This window comes from Carlito syrichta, unplaced genomic scaffold, assembly GCF_000164805.1.
Source record: "Carlito syrichta isolate Samal-C Ts95f unplaced genomic scaffold, Tarsius_syrichta-2.0.1 Scaffold301670, whole genome shotgun sequence".
Lineage (NCBI taxonomy): Eukaryota > Metazoa > Chordata > Mammalia > Primates > Tarsiidae > Carlito > Carlito syrichta.
Window position 1 is genome coordinate 149,778 of NW_007245766.1, and position 24,561 is coordinate 174,338.

General features: G+C 35.6%; 1 protein-coding gene across 3 annotated transcripts in view; it reads left to right on the plus strand.

The window, feature by feature from the left end:
- The window catches only part of CDH10 (cadherin 10), a 176,988-nt gene that overhangs the window by 128,145 nt on the left and 24,282 nt on the right, over positions 1–24,561 (plus strand). For 2 of the 3 annotated variants that reach the window (XM_008055094.2, XM_021710931.1), the window contains exons 6-7: positions 21,832–22,019; positions 23,543–23,796. In XM_008055094.2, the coding sequence (XP_008053285.1) occupies positions 21,832–22,019; positions 23,543–23,796 (442 nt within the window). Of the gene's footprint in view, positions 1–21,831; positions 22,029–23,542; positions 23,797–24,561 lie in introns of all 3 variants that reach the window. The other variant, XM_008055097.2, reaches the window with a different exon arrangement.

Genomic DNA, 24,561 nt, shown 5'->3' on the forward strand with positions numbered 1-24,561 from the left:
TACTGTACCCTTTTCTATGTTTAGATATGTTTAAGGACAAAACACCATTGTGTTACAATGGTCTATGGTATTCAGTACAGTAACATGCTATCCAGGTTTGTAACCTAGGCCATCCCATGGAAGCCAAATGTGGGGGAGGTTATACTCTCTAGTGTTGTGCAAGTTCAGTCTGTGATGTTTACACAACAAAAATCACCAAATGATACATTTCTCAGAATGTATTCCCTTTGTTAAGTGATATATGACTGTACATATATAGGTTTTGTGTACTCATGTATAAGTATATGCACATATTTACATATGTATACACAAACATATGTACACATATAATTGGAGAATAGTGCAATAAGATTAGTGTTAATTTGTCTAAATATTAAGATGATAAATTCTTTTAGATGTAAGGAGATCAGTAAGAGGAAAGTTATTTAAAACTGCTTCTAAAATAAATAAGAGTTTCCTGGTTATGAAAATAGGCCAGTTTTGGTGGCTCATCCTATAATCTGAGCAATTTGGGAGGCCGAGGCAAGTGGATTGCCTGAGCCCATGGGTTCGAGACCAGCCTGAAGACTTGGCAAGACCTCCTCTCTACAATAAATAAAAAATTAGCCGGGCGTGGTAGCGCGCGCCTGTAGTCCCAGCTACTAGGAAGGCTGAGGTGGAAGGACCGCCAGAGCCCAGCAGGTTGATGCTGGGGGTGGCCGTGGGCATCCCACTGCACTCCAGCCCAGGTGACAGAGTGAGACTCCAACTGAAAGAAAGAAAGAAGGAAGGAAGGAAGGAAGACAAAGGTCACCGAAGGGAAGATAATTTTGTTGTTTTTGTTGTTGTTAGAAAGAACAGAATGAACAAAGGCGGACTCCAGTGGGTGCAATTTGCTTCAAAGCAGAAATTGTGAAAGATGACAGTATGAGAGATGAGGCCATGTTAGCAACATGAAGAGGAATGGATAAAAAGATAAATGCTACATATATTATTTAAAAGATCGTGTTTTTCAGAGAGCATCAGCCACAGTTCTTCAATTAGATGAGTGATGTGGATAGCAATGAAGCACACTGCAATCATTGGAAGAGCAAGTGTTGAGAGTCTGAACTAAGGCTGAGGAAAGAAGGGTTTTAACATATGTTTAAGACAGGACTTAGTAACTAGATTGATACAATGTTTGAGGGATAAAAATATCGAATAAAAAAAGATACTTTTGAGCTTTCCACCAGAAGTGTTTGTTTGAGGAGAGACACAGGGATTTTAATTTGATCTGAACATCTTGAATGGAGATGCCTGGAGAAAGATGGTGGGTTGTAATTATCTAGTAGCTAGGGTGTGAGTTGTATGGTGAATATAGACATGTAGGATCTCAATCAGGCTGAGGGTTTAGGGTTATAGAACTCAGGAAAATATACAATGTAACCTGTATTATGAAATATATAATTATCTAAGTGAAATCGCTTACATGTCTGAGACCCACCTGGGCAACTTGGCGAGACCTCATCTCTACAATAAATCAAAGTGAGCCAGGTGTGGTAGTGCGCGCCTGTAGTTCCAGCTACTCGGAAGGCTGAGGCGGAAGGATCGCCGGAGCCCTGCAGGTCGAGGCTGCAGTGGCTGGGAGCGGCCACTGCACTCCAGTCTGGGTGACGGAGTGAAACTCTAACTCAAAAAAAAAGAAAAGAAAAGAAAAGAAAATGATACAAAAACCCACTTGGAACGTTCCAGTTATTTCAGTAGAAATTTGCCTTAGAATAAACTACTTGGCATTTTGCATAATGGGATTGAATGTCCCTCTGTGTTATGGTATTCTATAAAACAACTTGGACCATGCCCCTGGGTAGATATAGATACAGAAATATAGATGTAACACTAGCTATTCTATTCAATCTTGTTTAGGCACAATTAGGCTGTTACCACAGAGTTTTTAGAATATCTATTTCAGGCAAGACACATTGTAAAGTGACTGAGTACCTAGGACAATGCAATATATTTATGAGTGACTAATTGAAGGTTTATCTTAGCTTCCTCCAATCCTATATGCTTTTTATGTGTACATCCATTGCAATCGTGTGCATCTACTAATGTCAATTAACTTGAAAACAATTTAAAAGAATATCAAGTATCAAGAGTATCAAGATGGATTCCCAAGACTCTGGGGATCAGTGGCAACTTCACTAAAAGCCTTGTCATGTTGCTTTCTTCAGTAGCATTAACAGGAAACTAAGACATCCTGCAGCATCTCGTTTTGCTCTAATTTAACTTAAATGCCCAAAGCTAAGTTGGTGATCGTGTCTTCAGTGCTCACAAATTTGGGTTTCTGTCTTTCCTCTAGTAAGAATCTTCAGTTGCAAAGCCTCAGTAGTTTGTCAGTCTCTGGTGTGACTTTCAACTCTCCTCTGCTTTCTCCTAAATGCCCATTTAGCATTGCATAATTTCCTTAACTACTCTGCAGTTCCCTCCAAGGAGCTTTATCTTGTTTTTAATTTCTTCCTGTTAAGCTCATTAAAAAACATCTTTTAAACATTATACAATGGAATGGTTTATAAACGTGCATAATTGTGTCATTTTTCTTAAAGCAAGTATTGTTTGAGATTATTATGCAGCATAGAGATGTTACAATATGATTATACACAAAGCAAATAAAAAATTAAGCTAATGGTAAATTATTTTGTTGATTCGTGTACATGGTGCCTTTTTAAAAATCTCTACTCTGGAAAAGTAGAGTTCTTATATAAATGTGAGTAGCAACAAGGGTAGAGAACAAAGGCTAAAGACAAATTATATCTCTTTGAACCTTATTTTTATCCACAAAACAGCAGCTATTTGTTGCTAAACTCACATCCTGGAGATTAGTCATTTGCCTTTGTTGCCCTTCAAGTTGATTTTTGACATCTCTTTTGTTGTTCTTAAGGAAGTCACCCTGTCACATTTCTTAAGTCACCTATCATATCTTTCCTCCAAAGTCTCTTATTCACGTTGAGCTGTCAATTTTTCTTTCTAATTCTATTACATAAATCAGCAGTGTTTTTAATATTTGAGTGCAAAGGTCCTATTGATCAAATTTTTGGTAAAATAAGTAAATAACCAGGAATATCAATCTCAATTAGTGAAAAGTTAGAAATACATCAAACTTGTTTGAAATCCTGAATAACAACAATGAAGATATTGTGTGAGGTTGTCAATTACAGTCTGAAAGGGCACTTACACAAATAGCGGTACGTTTTATTCAGTCCTTAGGAAGCTTTCTTTGCAATATTACCTTGTAGATTTTTACTTGTTCAGGCTAACTTTCCATATGTGCTACAGAAATGGCAGTGACCTCTCTCCTCACATTCATGCCTTTGTGCTTAAATGGATAACTAAACTAAGAACACACTCACCAGGAAGAAATATGTATCTGCCCAAAACATTAAACGAGAGGGAGATGATTCAATCTGACACCTGGGAATGAATTTGAAGCAACTATAAATTGAAATTGATAGGAAAGAGTGTCATATAATTAAAGCTTCATCAACTGTAAGATAGAAAATAAGAAGCATGCAAATAGGTGTCTTTAAGGCGAAATGAAGCTTGAGTGCTTTTTTGTCTTTCTCAATCTGAGCCTCCTTTCTACTGCTTGTCCTACATGGCAAACACCCTTGGAGAGAGAACATGCTGGCTCTCAATTAAAGTAATTTCAGTTTGCTTGACAATCTAGGATACTTGTATTAAAAAGACTAGTCTTGGAAGTAAATTTAAAATTGTGAATTGATTGTTCTTTCATACATTTAAAATATAAAATGCACTTTTAAATTTTGCACTAGATCCAATAAATCTTGCCATAAAAATGATTTTTGAGTATAAATATAATTCCAGAGAAAGTGTTGTCAAATTATGTATGTAGGGCACTAAGTAGAAATTTGTTTAACGAATTAATTATTGAAGTTGTCATATCATCCATTTTTGTATTAGGGTAAAAAAAAAAAAAAAAACCAAGTATGTGCACGTATGCTTTAGGAAAAAATAAAGTTGTGCATACTCATGTATGCACATACACAAAACTCATCTATATTACTTCAAACAAATTACTGTGAGAGATCATTAATATAGTTATACTGTATCAATAAAATTACACAATTTAGGCTCATTATAATGTAAACCAATGGTGCATGATCACTTCCCTGTTTAAGTCTTAAAGGTCGTAAACATGAATGTGAATAACACTGACTCTCAAAATCAAATACACCTTATAATAAATATTGTCTCTGCACCAATCAAAAAATAAAATTAAGTAATAATTTTGGATACTTGACTAGAAATATAATGCAAGTTCAAAGCAGGCAGATTTTCCAAATCTAAGCATGTGTCTAAGAGTACAAATCAAGCAATCTCAAAGAAGTCAAGCTAAAAATAACAAGTGGGAGAACAAATTGCCAGAGACAATACTCACAGTGAAATCTGTGTGACAGTAACATTAATGGAACAAAAAACTTTTTTCTTTTGTTCTCTTTCTCTCTCTTCCTCCCTTCCTCCTTCCCTCTCTGTGTTATAAGAAGATTCCATAATATGAAAGCTTTTTTTGTCATAACCTGATTATTTCTAATATCATCAGGAAATTGGTTAATATGAAAATTATTTTGCTAGATTATTAAATATATGTATGTGTGTGTGTGAGTGTGTGTGTGTGTGTGTGTGTGTGTGTGTGTGTGTGTGTGTGGAGTATATATATTTAAAATATAAAATGCAGAGAAAACCGAATAATTTTTCAGAGCACAGGTCCCTTGTAGTAAAAACTTCTCCCTCTAGGTAAGCATTCTAGGAACCCATTGACATTGGTGTGCCAGTTTTTAAAAGGTTGTCCCACAACTTGCAGAAGAAGCGTCCCAAGTTGTGGCAAACCACCAGGACAATGCAACTGCCCACATTGCACTGAGTGTTCAGCTATTTTTGACCAAAAACGGTTGAGACTCTTCTACTCCAACCTCTCTATTCACCCAATCTTGTCCCTGCAACTTAATTTTGTTTCTGTGGATGAAAAAAATCCCCAACGGGAAACTTTTTGCCTATGTGGAAGAGGTGAAACAAAAAAATAACAGAAACACTAAAAGGCATAAAAATTGATGAGTTCACAACTGTTTTGAGCAGTGGAAAAAGCATCTCAATAAGTGTATTGCATCAAATGGAGAGTACTTTGAAGGTGCCCGAAGTTTGAACATGTAAGAATAAATACATAATTTTTTATAAATAATATCTGGTTATTTGGGGGGCCCCCTACTGAATATGTGAAATAAACCATGCTTTTCATTCTCACTTATAGTTGTAATCCTTACAGAAAACAACTTTAAACCTATTACGCTTCTTGGCTCATCTAGGGTTAAACTACAGTTCGCTAATTTCTATTTTCTTGTTATTTGTTGAAATATTTTTAGACATTTCCTATTGACTTCCTTTGATGATGGATGAAAATGGATCTTGGTTACACCTCATTCTGTCCTCCCCCCAAAACAATTATGTCACTTTCCCCCCAGGTGTTCTCTTTTTCTCTTTCATTTATATTAGTTATCCTCGCAAATGTAAATACTTAATGCTGAAGATTTTTTGTTTTGTTTTGTTTTGTTTACTTTATCTTTTTTCCACCATTGTCAGTCTCCCTCTCTGGTTTTCTGTCCCAAGAACACTCTCATTAAATATTTCTAAGATGTTTTATTTCTAAAGCAAAATCAGATGTTTTAAAAGTGTAACTTTCAAAATGCTATGCTATTCACTGTGTAAACTGTAAGTCTTGTGTGCCAAAATTCATAATAGAGTCCACTCTGGCTCTCAACGGTCAAAGAGAAAAAAGTAGACATTTTATTTTCCATGTAATTATTTCAGCATTGGTGGTATAGGGGTGAGCATAGCTGCCTTCCATGTAATTATTATTTCAAACTGTTGGATATTCGATCTTCTTTAGTAAAGTTATATTTTCCAAGATAATACAGACTCATGCTTTTCAGGTGATATGTATACACTTGCTCACAATTTATTAATAAGAAGCTCAGTAGCATTGCATTTTAATTTGACAGGCCTGAAGATGCAATTCCAGAGCCTTCTGTGCTCTTGTTCCCACATGGATTGGTAATCTCTATAGTCAGGAACTCCTGCCATCTCAGACTTTTTTTTTTTTTTTTTGACTTTCTTACTTTGGATCCTAGCTTTCTTGTTAGGTCGGAATCCCAGTGGGTCCTCCAAAGTGTTAGGTCAGACTAGATGATGGGGTGGGCGCAGGAAGGGATTGGGGAGAATGGAATGTGTGTGACCCAGTGCCACACAAAAGTGAGATGGGAAAATATAGTTTCTAATATAGTTTATTTAGAAAGTAAATGAGAGAGAGAGAGAAATAGAAAATTCACCTCCCCAAGGTAGGGAGGGAACCAAAACTTAGGAAAACAGGGCCTGGCCAGTGCTCAGTAAACAATGACCAGACTAAAATTTAGCAAATAAATGGTTAATTGGTGCTTGAGGTTGAATGCTTTTAAACTTTCCTTTCAATAAAGGCAGATTCTTATGGTGATTGGGTGGTGGTCTTTTTCATGTCATTACAAAGGGGCAGGTGAGCACAGGCACCAAGGCAAGCAGATGGGTGGACTAGTTACTTGACTACATGTGGATGCGGTCTGTGTCACCAAAGGTCATGGTCAGGAAGGGCTGATTAGGTTAACTTATTTCTTATGCAGGTACTTGGAGTAGAAAAGCTAATTAGTTTCAAACAGGATGGGGAGCTGGGCTCAGTGGCTCAGCCTGTAATCCCGCACCTTTGGGAGGCTGAAGTGAGTGGATTGCCTGAGCCTGCGGGTTCGAGACCTGCCTGGGCAGGTGAGACCTCATCTCTACAATAAATCAAAAAAATCAGCTGAGCGTGGTTCCTGCTACTCGAAAGGCTGAGGCGGAAGGATCACTGGAGCCCAGCAGGTCGAGGCTGTGGTGGCCGGGAGCAGCCACTATACTCCAGTCTGGGCGACAGAATGAGACTCCAACTCAAAAAAAAATAAAAATAAAAAAATTTAAAAAATAAATAAACCAGGATGGGGGAGTGGTTGTAAAACAATTATCAATAGCTACCTCTGAGAAACCAGTTCTATTCTTGATTAACTAGGTAATGTTAAGAGGATATGACAGAACTAGGCAGTGTCAAAATGGCTGCTCTTTAGTTTAAGATTATTTCATTAAATAATTCCATTTTGGCGTTACCCTTTCATTTCATGATCTCTTATATTCCTAGATCTTGATTTAGTCCCTTATTTTTCTGAAAAACATTCTTCATTATATTCCTTAAAAAGGCTAAAAGGGACTGTTCTGAATTCAAAACTAACATTGAGTTTTCAAATTTGAGTATCATCAAATTTTGATGACATTGTTCAATAATTTTTTAGAAACAGGAATGCTGCTGAAAGGTCCATTGGCATTTTGATCCATATCCTTTTTGTTTTAACACTCACAATTACATATTTTTTATAAAATACTTTCTTATATTTATCCTCCTGCTGTCTAATTCTCTTGTTGGATGATGTTAACTTCTATTTACCATCGTTTTTTACTTCAGTGATTATATTTTTAATACCCAGTTATTGTATTTTGCTTTTCATTAAGTATGTCCAGCTATTTTTCATAGTTATACTCTCATCAGATTTTCATGGCAACCTTTACATCTTTAAACATATTGTACACATGCGTGTATAGGTATACTATGCTGCATCTGATGATTCAATATTAACCAATTTGTTGATCTAAGAATAGCTAGAGATTGTGTCAATTTTTGTTTTGTGGGTTTTTGTGGTGGTGGTTATTTATTTATTTAGGTTTTTCTGGTGACACTCATATTTCCTTTTGTTGGTATTATTCTTTTTTCAAAAATTATAATCAGTGAATTTTGAGGACTTATGATGGATACGTTAATAGCAGATCTATGTCTGCTTCTGTGAGTGCCAGGAACACTACCAGTACTTTAAATTCTCACTTGGCAATTTTTTGTGCTATATGTATTTGCTTAGTTTAAAATTTTTGTAGCACTTAATAAATGCAAACAAATGTTGGTATTACCACCTTAAAATTATATTGCAAGATTTTAAAATTACTTTACTTGCACATGTATTATTCTCTTCTTTTAGATACCTAAACCTGAATTGTACCCCTCATCTTTAAAATTAGAAATGTTAAAAAAAGATAGTTCTGAGTTAACTACTATTTGATAGCATCTGTTTGCTGAGACTATCTGAGATGTATATGTATGCGTGTGTGTGTGTGTTTGTGTAGAGAAAGAAAAAGCTGTGTGTATGTACTTATGTTTGTGTGTGTGTGTATCTACAGATGTATACAGATATATATAATAGTATGTATGTATTCCTAAAAATTCTTTCCTTCTAGTTTTTTAAGGTTTATAAGAATGGGATTATACTATATATAATTTTCTGTATCTAGTCTTTTTCACTTAGTGTAATAATATGTACCTAAGATTCATATATTTTTCCATGTAACTAAAGCTCACAATTTTCATTTTTGTATTATGTTGTTTTGTGTGATTATATGGTGGTTTATTTGTTCTCCTGCTGATTGATATTTGGATTTACTGCTTTTTTTGTCATTTTACAAATGATAGTTTCTATATGGCATATATGTTGACGTCCTAACTCACAGTAACTCAAAATATGGCCTTATTTGGAAATAGGGTTCTTATAGAAAAAATCAAGTGTCAATGAGGTTATTAGAGTTAAGGCCCTACTCTAGTATGAACGGTGTTCCTATAAAAAGGAGAAATTTAGTTCACAGAGAAAGACATGCTCAGAGGGAAGTTGACATGAACACACAGAGATAAGTGGGCCGTGTAACTGGAGGGATGCAAATACAAGGAATACCGAGGGTGCCAGTAAATTCACAAAGTTGGTAGAGTCTAGAAAGGATGCTTCTTAATCATAGGATGCATGGCTTTGTTGAACTTCTAGCCTCCAGAATTGTGAAACAATAAATTTGTTGTTGTAGTCCACCTAGTTTTGTTGTACTTTGTTAAAGCAGCTCTAGAAAACTAGTACAATTTCCAAAGTCATTGTGCCAAGTTTATGATCCATCAGCTCTACCTGATAGTTCTTATACCACATATGTTTAAAACTTGGCTTTGTTAGACTTAATCTTTGCTAATTTATTAGATGTAAAATGCTATCATACCAGGTCTTTAATTTGCATTTGCCTGGAAAAGATTGATTTTATATATATTTTTTTTTCTGCTGATTTATCTTTCTTATTGCCTCTGCTATAAATTGTTTTCCATTCACATTCTTGACTAATGCTTCTACTGTTATCTGTTTTTTATTGTGTATCTTTAAACATGTTATGTTTTTAATATATGTGCTGAAATTATCTTTTTTATTTGATTTGTAACATGTTTCACCTTCTATACATCATATTTTATTTATGCAAGGTTTTAATTTGAGTATAGATGAAGTTATCAACTTTTTATTTTGTTTTAATAATTGTCTTGTTTTCTTGTTATAGAAATCCTTTCCTTACTGAAGATCATTAAAATATTGACTTACATGTTCTCATAAACTAAAGTTTTGGAAAAAAATTTATACATTTCAGAGAGCTGTGGAAAACCAAAAAGACATAGACTGGGAATTTTCAACTAAAATTCTGCAGGCGTGCAAAAAATAAAATGAGTCTTTTGCGAGATTAAGTTGGAAATTACCACATTTCAGTGTAATCCTTCTTCCGTGTAGGTTAAAGCTGACTTTAGTAATAAAGTAATTTTATTAAAATACAGATATGATTTAGTATTTTGAAGTTCAAATATTCTTTTGAGATATGCAGAGGAAGGGGAAAACTTATGATATTTATTAGACAGGGAAATCTTGTGATTTTTGAGGCAGAAAAACCTTCAATACTCTGGTAGGGTTGAGTTTTGTCTTCAATAGGAAATTTTAAAAAGCTTATTTGTAAAGAATGAATAAAATATTTCATGACAATGTTAAAGATACACTAGTTTTCTAATACAATCTATCATCCATCTATCCACATATATACATACATAAATGTATGTGTATGTATAAATATTTATTTATGCATACATATATTTTTGTGATTATATATATTTATATCTCCATCAAGCATTAGACATGTGATTCTATACCTTAGAATAGTTGACTTCATCAGTTTCCTTCCTGTATGACTTTATGAGCTAAGTATTTACAACTACATTTTCACTGGGCTGTAACACAGTTTTCAAAGCCATTAGTGTCCCTCACTTTTGTAAAAGGCACTTGAGAGAGAAAGGCATAAAGAGGGGCAGCCAAGAAGAATTCTCCAAGGTAGAATAAGCTTAGTGGTTTTCTTGTCCATACACAGATTTTTCCCTCAAGTAATTTTATTATTTACTTATTTATTTATTTATTTATTTATTTATTTATTTATTTATTTATTTATTTATTTATTTATTTTGAGTTGGAGTCTCACTCTGTCGCCCAGACTGGAGTGCAGTGGCCTCTCCCGGCTACCGCAGCCTCGTCCCGCTGGGCTCCGGCGATCCTTCCCCCTCGGCCTTCCGAGTAGCCGGAATTACAAGCGCGTGCTACCATGTCCGGCTGATTTTTTGTAGAGATGAGGTCTCGCCAAGTTGCCCAGGCGGGTCTCGAACCCGCGGGCTCAGGCAATCCACTCACCTCAGCCTCTCAAAGCGCGGGATTACAGGCTGAGCCACCGAGCCCGGCCCCTCAGGGAATTTTAGACTGCTTATGATCCTTCATCCCATCTGTTGTGGATGCCACAGTGTCACCCTCTCGAGCTCTGGCAATTAAAACTGCCTATGTCTATAAAAATATAGATTGCCAAGCTTATCTGAGACTACGCTATGAAGGTAGTCAGGGTGACTTGTATCTAGATCACCCTTGCACCGAGTGTAGACCTCTTCATTTTTAGTTCATTGTGAAGTCTATTTGCTGCTTGAGTAACCTCCTTGTGGATAACCTAGATTTTGATCTATGTGCCTCTTGTTTCAAGAGTCCATGAGGCCGGACTCGGTGGCTCAGCCTGTAATCCCGCGCCTTTGGGAGGCTGAGGTGAGTGAATTGCCTGAGCCTGTGGGTTCGAGACCCGCCTGGGTAACGAGACCTCATCTCTACAATAAATCAAAAAATTAGCCAGGCGTGGTAGCTCATGCCTGTGATTCCGGCTACCTGGAATGCTGAGGCGGAAGGATCGCTGGAGCCCAGCAGGTCGAGGCTGTGGTGGCCGGAGCGGCCACTAAACTCCAGTCTGGGCGACCCAGTGAGACTCCAACTCAAAAAAAAAACAAAAAAGAGGCCATAAAAATAAAGACTGATTTTGTGAAAGCGACAGATATTCTAAAGTCAAAAGACTTTATAGTTTTCTACTTACTTCTCTAAGTTCTCATTTTCCTTCAATTTGAGCTTTTATATATATATATATATATAAAATGTGTATACACACACACACACACACATATACTTAATATATAAACCATCATACATCTATATCTTTATCTATGATCCACAAATACTGTTTTTCATCTAAAATGTTTAACTAAATTATCTAACTTGCCTTGCCAAACCTAAATCTGATTTAATGTGTTTTAAGCGAGTAAGTTCTTATTCTCTTATTGATTATTAACTTTTCTAAAAGTTGGTCAGTAGTGGTCAGTTGATTGTTTTTTTGTACTTTTCTATGATCCCATTAAACTTGGCTATCTCATTTAATTTCTATCTCAAGAAGAAATCCTAATTTTACTCTCCCTTCAATTCTTCAGACTTAGGAAAAGCAAATCACAGAGTTTTTTTGTGTGTAAAAACATGAATATTAGTGACCAGTATTTGGGCACTAGGACTTTGTTTCATGCCAAAGTATTGAATTCTGGATATTTTTAAGCAACAACAATTAAAACAAAAAATTGCAACTACTTCACCAGTGTAGAGCTACTAAAAATACGTATAATCAGTTCTAATGTTGCAGTGTTCCTATTCGAATATTTTAATTTTGCTCTTGTACAGAATTTTTTTATACTGAAAAGTCTTAAATATTTATAAATCATAGCATTCAAAATTATTTTTGAAGGATACAGATACTTGATTTCTAAAACAAAGATCAATTAACATGTTAAAAGACAATAAATTAGTACTATTTAAATATTTATATTAAAGACATAATTAGATTTCAAAATCACCCAATGACTGAATCTAGAATAATTTGCAGAAAATAGTAGCTAATCATATTATTAGATTCTAATACAGAGAATAAATATTCTGAGTATATACACATGTAAATAAATAATTAAAAATAAATGGGGAAGAAAGGCTAACTTTTCCTTATAGAAGAATTTCAAATAATAAATGTGGAATTTAAAGAAGAAAGTTGAAAATCACTATTAGTAAACTACAGTATTAATTATTGTAGGCATGATCAAAGATAGATTCTTAAGTTAGTTGGAAGAATTTTAAAAAGAAACAAGATATTTACATGAACTCAAAATATCTCCCCCAAGATATGTATTACTTGTTAAGAAAAAGAGAATAATTAACAATGGAGAAAATTGGCAGAAATGCCTTAACCAGGTGATCAATCATAAGACATCAATCATAAGACATATCTTCATCATGTACTCCCTGTTATGATATCCACCGAGAAGAACAGACCACTCCTGTGATATTCTTGACAACCATCCCCCGCCCCCCCACCTCCCTCACATAACTTAATCTAATCAGGAGATACTCAATTAAAAGACAGACCTCAATTAAAAGAGATTCCACAAGGTAAACTAATTGATATACTTCAAAAGTGTCAAGATCAGGAAAGACTGAAGAACTTTTGCAGATTGGAAGGGAATGAGGAGATATGATAATCAAGTGAAGTGAGATCTCTGAAAAAGAAGAATGGGTTAACTTGTGACGTTTGAACCTGTCAAGATTTTAGTTAATAGAATTATTAGAATAGTGTTTATCATGAACTAAGTTTGACCTATGTGATTTTTAACTGGAAACTCAAAACTTAATTTACTATTACACATTAACCTGTGGTAGAGTCTGAATTTTGAGTCACACTATATGCCCACTGGGCTCTTCTTGTCTGGTTGTATCAAAGTAATAGAAGAAAAAAGCCCAAGACAAATTAAGCTTAACACAGTTTAACTGAGTAAAGAATGATTTGCAAATTGGCCAGTCTCTCAAATCACAGTAGGCTCAAAGAGACTCCAGCACAGCCACATGGTGGAAGAAGATTTATGGACAGAAAAGGAAAGATATATAGAAAACAGAAATGAGGTACAGAAACAACTGGAATGGTTACAGCCCTGCCATCACGTTATTTGAACCCTGTTTGAAGATTTGGCCACTTTTGATTGTTCAAAACTCAGTGATGGCACTAGAGTAGTTTAGTCTGTTTACACATTCAGTTTGATTACAGTGCACCATGCAAAAGGTTATAGAGAAAACTTTAGGTCTAATCTAAAATATACAAGGAGGCAGCATTGGGCTAAACTTTAATGTAACAATGGTTATACCGATCTCACATAATGGGATACTAACTTTTTTATTTTTTTCCAGAAGACTTCATGTAAGACTGAAAGTTTCTGTTCCATGAATGTTTCTTGAAAACTATTTGAGTTAACTGTGTTGAGGAGAGTAGAACATTTTAAATCATGCATGATTTCCTCTTTTGTAGGTTTTTTATATTTTCAATTATTTTTGAGAATTTGCCACTCCAGCTAAATATCCTATTTTATTGGTATGTAAGTGTTCATGAGATTCTCTAACCTTCACAATTTTTTTTTCTCTACTTAAATATTTATTGAACATTCACAATGGAAAAGATATTGCTAGGTGGGTACTATGAAGTAGACAAACATATATAAGTCATAAATGCTACATTAATAAAGAGGTGAAATCATTAGTGATTTGAAACTTCATAACATTAATACAAAGCAGACTGGAAAGTGTCAAATGAAAGATACAACTTAAGAGTTTAGATGTTGCATAATTCCCTTGCAAAATTTAACTCAAATATATATTGAGCACTTACTCTGTGCAAGAATTAAGAAAGACTCTCTAAAGAAGGTTTTTTAATTTAATTTAATTTTAGAATCAGTGGATACATGCGAAGATAGGACAGCAGACACAGAGCACTACAAAAAAGAGGAAGGAAGGAGAAGGAATAAGGGCTAAAAAACCACCCATCTTGTACCATGCTCATCAGAAAGCCAAACTGTGCCATCACACAATATACCTTCACAATCTTGATACAATCTTGATATTGTCTTCAGTGATAATCCTCTTTAGTTAAATTCTTTTTTTTTTTTTTTTTTTGAGTTGGAGTCTCACTCTGTCACCCAGACTGGAGTGCAGTGGCCCCTCCCGGCCACCGCAGCCTCGACCTGCTGGGCTCCGGTGATCCTTCGGCCTCAGCCTTAGCCTTCCAAGTAGCTGGAACTACAGGAGTGCACTACCACGCCCAGCTGGTTTTTTGATTTATTGTAGAGATGAGGTCTCGCCAAGTTGCCCAGGCAGGTCTCAAACCTGCGGGCTCAGGCAATCCATTCACCTCGGCCTCCCAAAGTACTGAGATTACGGGCTGAGCCACCTAGCCCGGCCTAGTTAAATTCTTAATAACACTTTACCATTTCTCTCTTACCCATAAATACATTTGCCAGACGTGTTTATTTTCTGATCTCCTTAAAAAAATAGTTGACATTTTGTGTGTGTGTGTGTGTGTGTGTGTGTGTGTTTGTGTGTGTGTGTGTGTGTGAATCTCACTCTTGTCATACAGGCTGGAGTGCAGCAGCACGCTCACGGCCACTACAGTCTTGACCTGCTGGGTTTAGGCGATCCTTCCACCTCAGCCTTCCAAGTAGCTACAACTACAGATACACGCCACCAAGCCCAGCTAGTTTTTGTGATTTATTGTAGAGATGAGGTCTCACCAAGTTGTCCAGGCTGGTATTGGACCCCCACCCCCGGGCGCAAGCAATTCTCTTGCCTCAGCCTCCCAAAGTGCTGAGATTACAGGCTAAGTCACTGTGCCCAGTAATAGTTAGCATTTTAATTCTCTTTTTTGTATATTTGTTTTCAACTTTATTAATTTATGTTTTCATCATTATTTCCTTCTTCCTTGGCTGTGGGACTTTAATGTCTTTATTCCCCAGTTCCCTGTATTTAATGCTTAGCTCATTAATTTCAGCTGTTTTTTCTTCATCCACAAGCACATAACGTTATAAATTATCTTTTCTCCATAGTATCATTTCTTTGCACCACATGTTTTAATTTACTTTTATTACTCTTTCAATTGCAGATATATTGTGTGCTTTTTAAGCCTTTGAATAATTGTTACATTATTTGAAAAACATAGAAATTATTTTTAATTTTCTTTTTCCTGTTTTCAGTAATATAAGGATTTTTATCTTTTTTTGCATTAACTTTTAACTTAATTGTAACTTGGTCACAGAATTTAGTAAATAGTGATTTATTAAAATGTACGCAAACTTGCCTAATAACTTAGTGCTTGATAAGATTGGATTAAATGCATTTTGCCTCCTCTCAAATAATTTGTGTTCTCTAGATGAGCAGTCTCCAAACTTTTTGGTGTCAGGGACTGGTTTAATGGAAATCTTTTTAATGCCGGGTGTTGGAGGAACGTGCAGTCAAACCTCATGGCTAATGTTAATCTGTACTTGCATTCTCTCCCCAGTGCTAGCATCATTGCTTCAGCTCCCTGCACAGATCATCAGGCAGTAGATTTTCATAAAAATGCAACCTAGATCCCTCACATTTCACAATAAGGTTCATGCTCCCATGAGAACCTAATGCTGTCACTGGACTGACAGGAGGCAGAGCTCAGGTGATAATGTGAGCAATGGAGAATAGCTATAAATAGAGATGAAGCTTCACTGGCTTGCCTGACCTCTTGCTGGTTTCTAACAGTTTCGAGTCCATGGCCCAGGGATTGAGGACTCCTCGCTCTAGATGATGCATTCTGGTTTTTATACATACCCATCAAATTGTCAATATTAGTTGTATTAGCTGTATTTTTTGTGTTAAATATTCCATATATTTGGAAATTTTTTGTCTGTTTAACTGATCATTAATTGAAAAAATAAAACATTGTGGTTGGATTTCATATAGGCATTTGAGAAGAGATAATAATGGTACTGGAGATTTTAGCAGAACCTAGATTTTATAAAAGACTTTATAAGCTAAATGAAATTAAGCAGTAAACAACAATATGTGCTTTCAATGGGACAGCGCTATTTCTGTAATTCAGAAAGATCACTTTTTCTACAAAGTAATAAATCAATTTATTGAGGTGTTGTTTCTAAAAATATTTTATTTTATCATTTTATTTTATTTTATTTTAGTTGAGAGGTACAAGTGAGGATCTGCTACATAAGCAGGCTGCATTTTAGGTGGTCCTCTCTCACCTTGGTAGTGGACCAAGTACACATTGTGTTACCACATGGTCTCCTCCCTTCTCCTTCACTCCTTCCCCTAACAGTGCCCAGTATCTACCGATTCCACCCTTGTGCTAGTGTGACTATTGTTCAGGTCTTGTTTATAAGTGAGAACATGTGGTATTCAGTTCTTTGTTTCTGTGATAGTTCACTTAGTATGATGGTCTCCAATTACATCCAAGTTGCTGCAAAGGCTATGATTCTGCTCTTTTTCATGGCTGCATTATATTCCATCATACATACGTATAACGTTTTCTTTATTGAGGCCACTTTAAGTGGGCATCTGGGTTGGTTTTCTGTCTTTGCTACTGTGAAATTACAGTAATAAACATGCACGTACAGGTGCATTTTTTTGTAGAGCAATTTATGTTCCTCTGTGTTCATTTCCAGGAGACAGGTTGCTGGATCATATGGAAGCTCAATTTGGAGTTCTTTGAGAAATAGCTGTACTGCTTTTCATTGAGGCTGTTGTAGTTTACATTCCCACAAACAGTGTAAAAGTGTCCCTTTTTCTCCACAGTCACATTAGCACCTGTTGTTTTTTAACTTGTTGTTGGTAGAAATTCTTACCAGGTTTGGTTATTTGTCATTGTAGTGTTCTCTTGCATCTATCTGATGATTAATGAGGCTGAGCATTTTAACATGTGTCTGTTGGCTGTTTGAATGTCATCCTTTGAGAAGTATCTGTTCATGTTCTTAGCCAGCTTTTTAATGGTGTTTGTTTTTTGCCTTTTTTTTTTAATGAAAAGTTATGTGTCTTTATATGTAAATCTAGCAACCCCAGTATCTATGAGACCATATCTAAAGAGTGGATATTCAATTGTGGTGTTATTTTAAGGAAGACAATTAGTGAAATGAAAAAAACAGCTTATGAAATAAGAACTTTTAAACAGTAGCTTTGCTGGACTAGGAGGGAGGTGCAGTAGATATGAGGATGCTTGGAAGTGGTATGAGAGTCAGCTGCATACAGAACTCCTCCAGTGGTAAATGTTGGGCTACAGAGTCCCTATTGGGCTGCCAGACTTCTTCCTGAATGACTGGAAGGCAGATACTGCCCTCACATTTTCTTAGGTATCTTAAGAACTTCTTTGCATGCTCCCTCTTTGCCTCTGCCTGTTCCTCGAAGTACTTGGCAAAAGGAGGCCTTCCCGTATCTTCATTGTAATAACAGGCCATGGATGAAAAAACATCACTGACATACAACTCATAGGATGCTAGTCGGTTAATAGCAACTGTACACTCTTCAGGCAGGGGGCCATAGGCCTGGTGTTCTGTGTCAGCTTTAGGGAAATCCTGCTGACAAAGTACTACCCACTATTTTTTGCCTTTTAATTCATGTTCCTTGTAGATCCTGGATGTTAGGCCTTTGTCAGATGCCTAGCTTGTAAAAATGTCTTCCCATTCCATGGGTTGTCTCTTGATGGTTTCTTTTGCTGTGCAAAAGCTTTTCAGTTTGATAAGGTCCCACTGTCTGTCTTAGCTTTACTTTCATTTGCTTTTGAGGACTTGGTCATGATTTAATGCCTACTCCAGTGTCCTATAATGTGTTCCCTACATTGTCTTCTAAGATTCTTAGAAGTTTGAGGTTTTACATTTAAATCCTTGATCCATTTTGAGTTGATATTTGTATATGGTAATAGATAGAGATCCTGTTTCATTTTTCTGCACATGGATAGCCAGTTTTCTCAGAACCATTTGCTAAACATGATTTTCTTTCTTCATTGTTTGTTATTGTTGGCTTTGTTGAAAATGAGTTTGTTGAGGACTGTGTATTTCTGGAATCTCTGTCCTGCTCCATTGTTCTATGTGCCTATTCCTGTGCCAATACCATGCCATTTTGGTTACTGTAGCCTTGTTATATAGTTTAAAGTTTGGAAGTGTGATGCCACCAGCTTTGTTCCTTTTTCTAATGATTGCTTTGGCTCTTTGTGCTCTTTTTTGCTTCCATATAAATTTCTGTATTGTCTTTTCTATGTCTGTAAAGAATGATGCTGGTAACTTGATGAGTACTGCATTGGATCTATAGATTGCCTTAGGCAAAATGGATATCTTGACAATATTGATTTTTCCACTCCATGATCATGGAATGTTTTTCTTTTTTTTTTTTTTTGAGTTGGAGTCTCACTCTGTTGCCCAGACTGGAGTGCAGTGGCCACTCCCAGCCACCGCAAGCCTCGACCTGCTGGGCTCCGGTGATCCTTTCGCCTCAGCCTTCCAAGTAACCGGAATTATAGGCATGCGCTACCATGCCCAGCTGATTTTTTGATTTATTGTAGAGATGAGGTCTTGCTGCCCAGGCGGGTCTCGAACCTGCGGCTCAGGCAATCCACTCACCTCAGCCTCCCAAAGGCGCGGGATTACAGGCTGAGCCACTGAGCCCAGCTGGTTTTTCCAATTGTTTGTGTCATCCATGATTTCTTTGAGCAGTGTTTTGCAGTTCTCATTGTAATTGTCTTTCACTTCTCTGGTTAGATGGATGCCAAGGTATTTCATTTTTTTGTGACTATTGTGAATGGGATTGTGTTTTCTATTTGGCTCCCATTCTGCTTGTTGTTGGTTTGTAGAAATGCAATTGTCTTTTCCGCATTTATTTGATAAGCTGAGACTTTACCAAAGCCACTTTTCTGTGTGAGAAGGTTTTTTGACAGACTTTATGGGGCTCTCTAGGTATAGGATCCATATCATCCACAAAGAAGGATAACTTAACTTCCTCTTTTCCTATTTGGATACCCCAATTTCCTTCTCTTGCCTGATTTCTCTGACTAGGACTTCCAGGGCTACATTGAATAAGAGGGGTGAAAGTGACCCTCCTTGTCTTGTTCCAGTTCTTGGGGGAATGCTTCCAGCTTTCTGTTTGTCATAGGTGACTCTTATTGTTTTTAGTATTGTTCCTTCAATGCTTAGGTGTTCAAGGATTTTTATCAATAAGGAATGCTGGATTTTATTGAATGCTTTTTCTGTGTCTATTTGGATAATCATGCAGTTCTAAGTTTTGTAACTGTTAATGTACTGACTGAATTGTGTATATAGTCTTGTGAATACTGAACCACTCCTACATCTTAGGAGTGAGGCTCACCTGGTAGTGCTGGACTTTCTCTCAATTTTTTAGTCAATCTGGCCAGGGGTCTGTCAATCTTATTTATCCTTTCAAGGAACCAGATTTTTGTCTATTGATCCTTTCAATGACATTATGTGGTAGAATCATAGTGAACCAGGTATATATAAAAAGGAAGTATATGTGATTGCCAGGCAGCATTGTGGGGAAAATCTTTCATAAGGGGGGAAAAGATATTAACATGAGTAAAGGAAATATTAACATGAGTAAAGGAAACCCAAAAGAGATGAATATTAGTGGAGAGTATTAATTTTGAACTGACAGGAAAAGTAGCTAAATTATGAAGGGCCAGCCTATGTAGAATGAAAGCAATCATAGAGTTTTGAAGCTCTGAGTAATTATTAGTGAGATGAATGGTTTCAAAGAAGTAATATGACTGCAGCATGGACTGAGAGCATCTAAGAATTGATTGGATTTGGTCTAGTTTATGAACCAGTAGACAAGTTAGGAAGCTTCTACCCAACATACAATTTACAAATAGTTTAGCCAATGTACAAATTATGACACAGTGGCTACTATATTCAAAAGAAACTAATGGGAATATAATGATAAAAAATAAAGTGACTATTTTCTGTTACATACTCATGGTACATAAAATTAATAAGTAGATAATATAATGACTTTCAGAAGTGACAGAAAGTATGAGTGGGGATATTATTTTTATTGAGGTTATTTTCAGTTGGATTATTACTGAAGGCTTCTGAGAAGGTCCTAGTTAAGTAGACACCTGAAGGAAGAGAGCAAAGGAGCTCTGGGAATATCCAGGGAGAGGAGAAGAATCAGCAAAGGCAAAGAGAGCTGATGAGATGGTAACAATGGAATGCGTTGAGAGTTGTTTTCAATAGTTGCCAGAGACAGATAAAGAGAAAGATGAAGAAAAAAGAGTCTCAGAGACCAACTGCAGTGTGTTGGAAACCGCATTTTAATGATGTCTCTTAGGAAATGACTTCCAAGACTGGGTGTAGGTACGTGCCTATAATAGTTTGTTAGGGCTGCCACAACAGAGTTGCGCAAACTGGGTGGCTTAAACAAGAATTTCTTTTCTCATAGGCCACAATTTGCAAAGAAGGTGTTGGCGGGCTCCTTTCTTCTCAAGTCTCTTTCCTGGGCTTTGCATAGCTCCCCCAAATACTCAGCCCTTAATAGAGACATTTTCTCTCATTGGGTAAACTGCATTATGGTCACATGAGGGTAATGGGGAAGGAATTTTATGTGAGAGAAATTGCATGAGAAAAAATATGTAGAGTGATATAGGGAATTAAGTTTTAATTGGAAAACTTTGGTCCAAATCTTTCATGAAGTGACTGAAATACTTTAGTAAAGTTATACTCAGGCAAGACCATGACTAGCTAAGAGGTCTGGACTTTATTATGTATGTTAAGAATTACTTAGTGTTTATGAATGAGAAGGTGCTATAATCAGAAGTGTGCTTCAGGTCGATTAATCCGTCAGAAATATGTAGTTTATGATCATGTGCTAAAACATAAATCTCATTAGCAGTAGAGGTTGTTCATGCTGGAAGCACTTCTCGTATGCCAAGGGCTTGGATAAATTCTTGTTTTGCTCTGGAATGAAGGGGAGTTTGTCAGAATTTAGTGTTTCTACGCTGACACTGTGAAGGGCATCTTTGTATTTCTCCTACATACTGTCTTTGTTCCTGTGTCACAATAGAAATAGGATTTCTACTCTTTATGGCTAAATTTATTGGATTTTATAATGTTCTGCCCTGAAGCTGAAATAAGTTTGAGTAGTAAATAACCAAATATAGCACATTAAAACAATTAAATACAAGCACTCACTGTATATCCTGTAGTTAGTTGTGATTGTCTAGAAACACATAAATATATATCTGCACTAAAAAAGGCATGCTTCCTGGGTATGATAGCTTAAGCCTATAATCCTAGCTACCCCAGAGACAGGCAGGAGGATTGCTTGAAACCAAGAGTTTGATACTATCTTAGGCAACATAGTGAGAGCGCATTTCAAAAGCAAAACAGGACAGCATGCTCATTTTTAAAACCAGAATTTCTGGTACTATTAGAGGTTGGTCCTCATTATTCATAATAGACACAGACCAAAACCTCCAGAGTTTCACTTTTCTTGTTTCTAGATCTTGGAATATATCTATGTTATGTGTATTCAACATAGTAACTAGCCAACATCTATTGTAAAGTTTAGGATCTATAACATTATCTCACACACATTTTATTTTTGTATCTTCTACTGAGAAGTCTCCCTGTCATCTATTTCTCTCTCTTTTCTTTACACTTTACAGACACTATCCATCTTCGGGTTCTTGAATCTTCCCCAGTTGGCACAGCCATTGGAAGTGTAAAAGCAACTGATGCTGACACTGGGAAAAATGCTGAAGTAGAATACCGAATTATTGATGGTGATGGCATCGATATGTTTGACATTGTGACTGAGAAGGACACACAGGAAGGCATCATAACTGTGAAAAAGGTGCACAGCGTCAGTATAAATAACTATCTGTGTGTTTCAAGAGTGGCAATTTCATTTTGTAGTATTCATGCATTATCCATTAAGAACTATCACCCTCATGCTTAAATATGTAATTTTTTGTTGGTCATAAGTAAAAGGAACATAAAGTCAAAGAGCTTCTTGAACATTTTGGTCTCACGGTTTTGTTAATTGAAAGATAAAACCTGAGACTTTACAAAGTTTAAATGGCAAGTTAATGTATGTGTGATTATATTTCTGAGTCATATTAATAAAAGCTCACCACAATAACATTGTTTTCTTAAAATATATATGGTTAATAGCTAATAATAACCATATATCATCACAGTTGGAGGCATAAAAAGGAGTATGCCATCTATCCAGATGTATGAAACAATAATTAGAGTTACTAATAAAGGAGACAGGATGAATTGGAACATAATTTAATTGTTCACATTTTCTCTCCTGCTATATACATTAAACTTTTCTGCTAACATATGCTCAGTGATATAATTTAAAAGTAGTCAGTTTTTTTATTGTAGAGTTAAGCATCATCATTATGAGAAAAAAATAGCCTTATTTATTTTAAATTAAAATTTAAAATTTAGATCCTAATGAAATGTCACACTTAAAGTAACTACTGAGGCATTGGTTAATAATAAAACTATACCACCTGTTATTAAATGAACAGTGACTAGCAAATGGGAACAGCTGTCATGTTGTATTTCATGATTAAGTAGCAACAGTTATGCAAATAGAAGCTGGCCTTTCTCAGAATTAAAAAAAGAAGATTGATAAAATTTGTACAAATATCTTTTATCTATTAACGAAGCATACCTTTTAGAGTAGGTGAAAGGTGAGGTACTTGGTTTTATCTTTATGACAGATACACTGTACCAATATTTAAGGGTTTTTTTGTGTCATAATGTAAGCTAATTATTAAATTGTCAAAATTTTTATCATTTCTTATTGCATGAGGTTTTGGTTATCTTGAATGCTTCATGTAAGTTTTGACAACTTTATATTAGTCTTAAACATTTTGTAAAGTTTATTTAATAATGTAAGCCCATTACATTGAATAGAAATGCCAAAATATAAGTTTTAAAGAATAACTGTTTTTTTGCTTCAAAAAATCTAGCTGTAGCCAACACTTCAACACATGAACATACACACACACTCGCGCGTGCACGCACACACACACACACACACACACACACACACACCAGCCCAGTTTTTGTAGTCAGTCATTACCTTATGAGATAAGTTTGAATATCTATTCCAATTAATATCCATTTTCCTGTTTTCCAAAGTATACATATTGAGCACATTAAAAAGTAAAAGTAAAAAAACTAAAAGTTAAATTGTAAATGGTACATAAACATTTTATTATTCTTACTCTTTATTATTTATAATTAATGAAAAACTTGGCAAAACTTAACCAGGCATTAAAAATTATATTGTGATTTAGAGAAGGCATATCATTTAATTTGTTTCATTCTAATTTGATGATTTATCTCTTTATACAGCCACTTGACTATGAGAGCCGAAGACTTTACACTCTAAAAGTTGAAGCAGAAAACACCCATGTGGATCCACGTTTTTATTACCTAGGACCATTTAAAGATACTACAATTGTCAAAATCTCCATAGAAGATGTGGATGAGCCTCCTGTTTTCAGCAGATCCTCCTACCTGTTTGAAGTTCATGAAGATATTGAAGTGGGCACAATCATTGGTACTGTAATGGCAAGGGACCCAGATTCTGTTTCCAGCCCTATTAGGTAATTTTGCCTGTGCTTACTGAAAGAAAGAGAGTGGAAATACAGACACAGATCATGACATTTTATTTAAAATATTTAATGCAAACGTGTCTCCATAAGTTGTACATAAATTTAGTGAGCACAACTCTTTCAAATAAATTGTCTCTGAATGTTTTGGAGCAAGGTATCCACAAACTTTATATTTTTGTTGTTTTTTTTGTTTTGTTTTATGTTTTGTTTTATTTTTTCGTTCTTATCACTCCTTTTAGTCTGAAAAGTGGCTTGTGTCATCTGCTTGTATCCTTATGTTTGTTGTTCTGTCTCCCTGTACAGATCAAGGGCACAACATCAGCCCAAGCATTTACAGTGCAAAAAAACCTCTATATTTGTGCTTTCATGTTATTAATATATAAGGTTGAGTGAGGGAAATTTTAACAGTTAAAAAGAAAGTAATTATAATGCTGCAAAGTGATTATATTGTGATATTAGAAACTCCCCTTACACTCCAGATATCAAAATTGTATTTTTTTCTTTTTGTTTTGTTTTTTTGTGCCTGTTTCAAGAAATATTAGAACATTACAGAAAAATGAAAATCATTTCAATATTTTTGTGCTTTTTTTCTTATGGCAGCCTAAAATACATGATGTGATAAACCCATGAAAAAGAGAGAGACTCAAAGTTTTTATTGGCATTTGTTCTTGTCACCTTAAAAAATATAGATATCTATCTATAATATTTGGCATAAATATGAATGATTACTTTAATGTGAGTTCATCACATGTTTTG